General features: G+C 39.7%; 1 protein-coding gene across 1 annotated transcript; it reads right to left on the reverse strand.

Moving 5' to 3' along the window:
• Positions 1-2422: 2422 nt before the first annotated feature.
• On the reverse strand, positions 2423-3316 carry MC2R (melanocortin 2 receptor). Its single transcript, XM_032309162.1, has one exon. It carries the CDS (start codon positions 3314-3316, stop codon positions 2423-2425), a length of 894 nt encoding a protein of 297 aa, XP_032165053.1.
• Positions 3317-3560: the final 244 nt, after the last annotated feature.

Here is a 3560-nt window from a genome sequence, read left to right on the forward strand (position 1 = left end):
TGCTTCATCCTCAGCTTTCCTTTTGTTCCCTCATTGATGGCATCAGCAAAGCAGTTTAGAAATTTGATCAAAATTAAAAAATTGAAGTGATCATCCTGGGAAAAATCTGAGCCATGTTGCAGTTTGATACCATTTTTATTTGAATTACATATGAAGGTAGAGGTAGGAAACCACACTTTTTTTTTCAGTAATTATAAGTATTAAAGACCTTGAACTGATTTGAATTGACCTAGAATTGAAAAGGTCTCTGAGCTGGCACTCAGCCTTTATTTTTGCCTTATACACTATTAGAATAGGTGCTTTGATTTTGTTTCTCATATTAAATATAACACATGAAAGGCATTGAGAGGTGAAGACATTTCTAGGTCATTTCTTCTGACAACAGATGTGACAGTTAAGAGCTTGGGAGTGATGAGGGGATGGCAAAGCTACTAACAAAGCCAGAATTCAACAAGCACAGCAGTTTTGGACCATCTATGACAGGTGTTAAATTGCACCACCCCCTCTATAGTATCAAACATAACACAAGATCAAAGAAAGGTTACATTTTATTGAGAATACTCAATTTAATCACAGAGAAAAGTTCTACACATTATTCTTTTAATGGTAGAAATAACATTTAAAAATCATTTATAGGCTTACTTCTTTTTAGGGTCTGGTTATTCTTTATTGGTCATAGATGACTGTCATAAAAAAAAGTACCCCCCACACCAAAACCTAGGGCAGGGTGGTCTTGTTTGTTCCCTTATCTCTTGTTTCCTTACACCTCCACATTTTTGGGATTTCTGTGAGCCTAACCACATAGCTCTGTACCTACTCTCCCAACCTAGCACTGCCTATCCCTTACTCACCACTGCCAGACTAGCAGTCCTATTTGTGACTGTCTTCTCCTCTTGGCAGCTCAGGGAAAACTCCCCAGAGAGTCAAGTATTCCCTCTTCCAGAAGATGCAGCCACTCTGGGTGGGTCCCAAGCAGCCTTGCTCTGTGGATTCAAAGAGCTTACTTCTTTCTTCTTTCTCACTCATCCTTTAAGTTACTCTCTAACTTCACAAGGACTTATGGTCAGAATTTCCATCTTTTTTAGGCTTTATCATTAGCTATTAAAATGGATGAACTCACCAATTTTATTTCTATATTGTCATGGAGGTGCCACTTTTCAATATCTGGCATCTTTCCTGTGGCTGACAGTAGGATGAAATTTTTCAGGAACTACATCTGCCTCTTAGACTCATCTGTGGAAGGAGTTACAATGTTCTTCATCAGTCCATGCCTTGGGTCTCAATAATAGCACTGTTCTTGAAGTGGCATTGTGGTTTTGGTTTCCCCCATAGTCCCAAAGCATGGTAAACACACACACACATGCACACACACACTCTAACTATTCTACAAATTATATATTGGGGCTTGGGGTCTCTTTTATTTTACCCCTACATTCAGACAAATACACAAAGAATGGTTAAACTTTCTTCAGATAGTCACATTTTTCCTCTGGCCTTCATTTATTTCCATGTAGAAACCAAATGTATTAAATTTTTATTTCCTCTTCTGAAATTTATGCTTCTAAAGCATGAGAGTTTTAACCAGGAAAGGATTTTAAGGACAGTGGAGTGCTTCAGGAGAAAAGACTAACAATCAAGTTTCCTTTATTATTGGAAATGTAAAGCTGCTTATTTGACATTTATAATTTATACCCTACCTGCTTCTAAAAAGATTTGAGATGGGCTCTTGGGTGACTCAGTCTGTTGTGTATCCAACTCCTGATGTCAGCTCAGGTTTTGATCTCAGAGACGTGAGTTCAAGCCCCATGCCCAGTGTGGAGCCCACTTAAAAAAAAAAAAAAAAAAGACTGAAAAACAGATTCGAGATAGCATACAGGAAGGAGAGAGGGAGAGCAGAGATTCTGTGTGGTAGTCCAGGATAGGAAATTCAGTTGCAGTAATTTATGGCACCTTTAGCTTGCTTACAAAGACATTGTAGTTTGTGCCCTGAGTACTTGTCCTGGCATTTTAACTTCTAGAGATTGATTACAATGGCCTCAAGCTTGGAAAGGCAACCCCAGCAATAGGCTTATTAGATATCTATAGAAGAACAAAATTTTACCTTAGCAACAAAGCTCTCAAACCTATCAAACCTCAAACCACAAAGCTCTCAAACCTCACAAACAGCAAACTTGTTGTCTGTGTTTTGTATTCTGTAATTCTTTTTAATACATTATTTTGTCTTTCTAACTTGTAACAGTTGTACCTACAGCAAGACTGTTCACACAGGACTAAGCATTACAAACACTAGTTAGTGGAATAATCCTTGTGCACATTAAGGAAGGAAAAGGATGGTTGGAAAGCATTAGTTTTGTTGTGTGTCATGTTCTTCTGTCACCTGACAGCATTTATCCATGGTTTTAAAAATCAGGGACCAATAATTCTACTGGTACCTGCTACAGAAGATCATCTTTTTAAATGCATCCCTGAGTTCTGGACTCCGGAAGGCATATATAAATGGGTCAATGACTGCATTACACATGATCAACATGCCATTCACCTGGAAGAGCGACATGTAGCAGGCACAGTAAGGGTTATTTGGGCAAAATGTCATTAAAAGAACATGAAGAACAAAGGGGGCCCAACAGAAGATGAAGACCCCAAGCAGGATGGTCAGCGTGATGGCCCCTTTCATGTTGGCTCTGGGAAGGGTCAAGGTCTTCCTGGCATGTGAACGGGCAAGCAAGAACATGTGCACATAAAGGCACAGGATAAAGACCAACATCAGAGGGAACAGCGACGTGAAGGTGATCACTGTGGGGATGTGATGAGAGAAGATCACCATGGTAATGGCACTGCCCATGCACCCGGTCCAGGTGACCATCAGGACAATAATGGCACGGCGCATGGTCACAATGCTGTGGTATTGCAGAGCATGGAAAATTGTAAGGTAGCGGTCAGCTGCGATCATGGACAGGCTGAAAATGGAGCCGAGGAGAGAGAGGATGAACAGACAGTCGATAATATCATCTGCTGTGGTTTCAAAATTGCCACGAGGCTTGAGATAACCCATGTTTCTTAACATGATCAGGATATTTTCCAGGATCTTATATAGGCTGCCCAACATATCAGAAATAGCCAAGCTACAAATGAAAAAGTACATGGGTGACTGGAGATTCTTATTCTTGATCACTGCCAGAAGGACTATTAGATTTTCCAAAACCCCAATGATGGATATTATAAAAAATATCTCTTCTGGCAAAATCACATGAGGACAGTCTGAATTATTTCTTGCTGTATCATTGATGTTTTCATATAAATTGATAATGTGCTTCATTTCTCCTGCTAAGACAGGGTTGTTACTTTGACTTGACAGAAAGCTGGATTGATTCTTCAGAATCTTTTCTTCTTTGTATTACTTGCTGGAGGTCTGAGGGAAAAATCACCAGGCCACCTAAAGAATAAACAGCAACATCAAAGATATTTTTAAAGAGGGAAGGGGCAATATGATAGAGGAGCTGGGGACTCCATTTTAACTGGTCCCCTGAATTTAGCTGGATATCTACCAAGCCATTCTGAAC

Source organism: Mustela erminea, chromosome 13, assembly GCF_009829155.1.
Source record: "Mustela erminea isolate mMusErm1 chromosome 13, mMusErm1.Pri, whole genome shotgun sequence".
Lineage (NCBI taxonomy): Eukaryota > Metazoa > Chordata > Mammalia > Carnivora > Mustelidae > Mustela > Mustela erminea.

Coding starts and splice junctions, on each gene's coding strand:
- MC2R (XM_032309162.1), bottom strand. CDS start 3,316: ATGAAGCACATTATCAATTTATATGAAAACATCAATGATACAGCAAGA.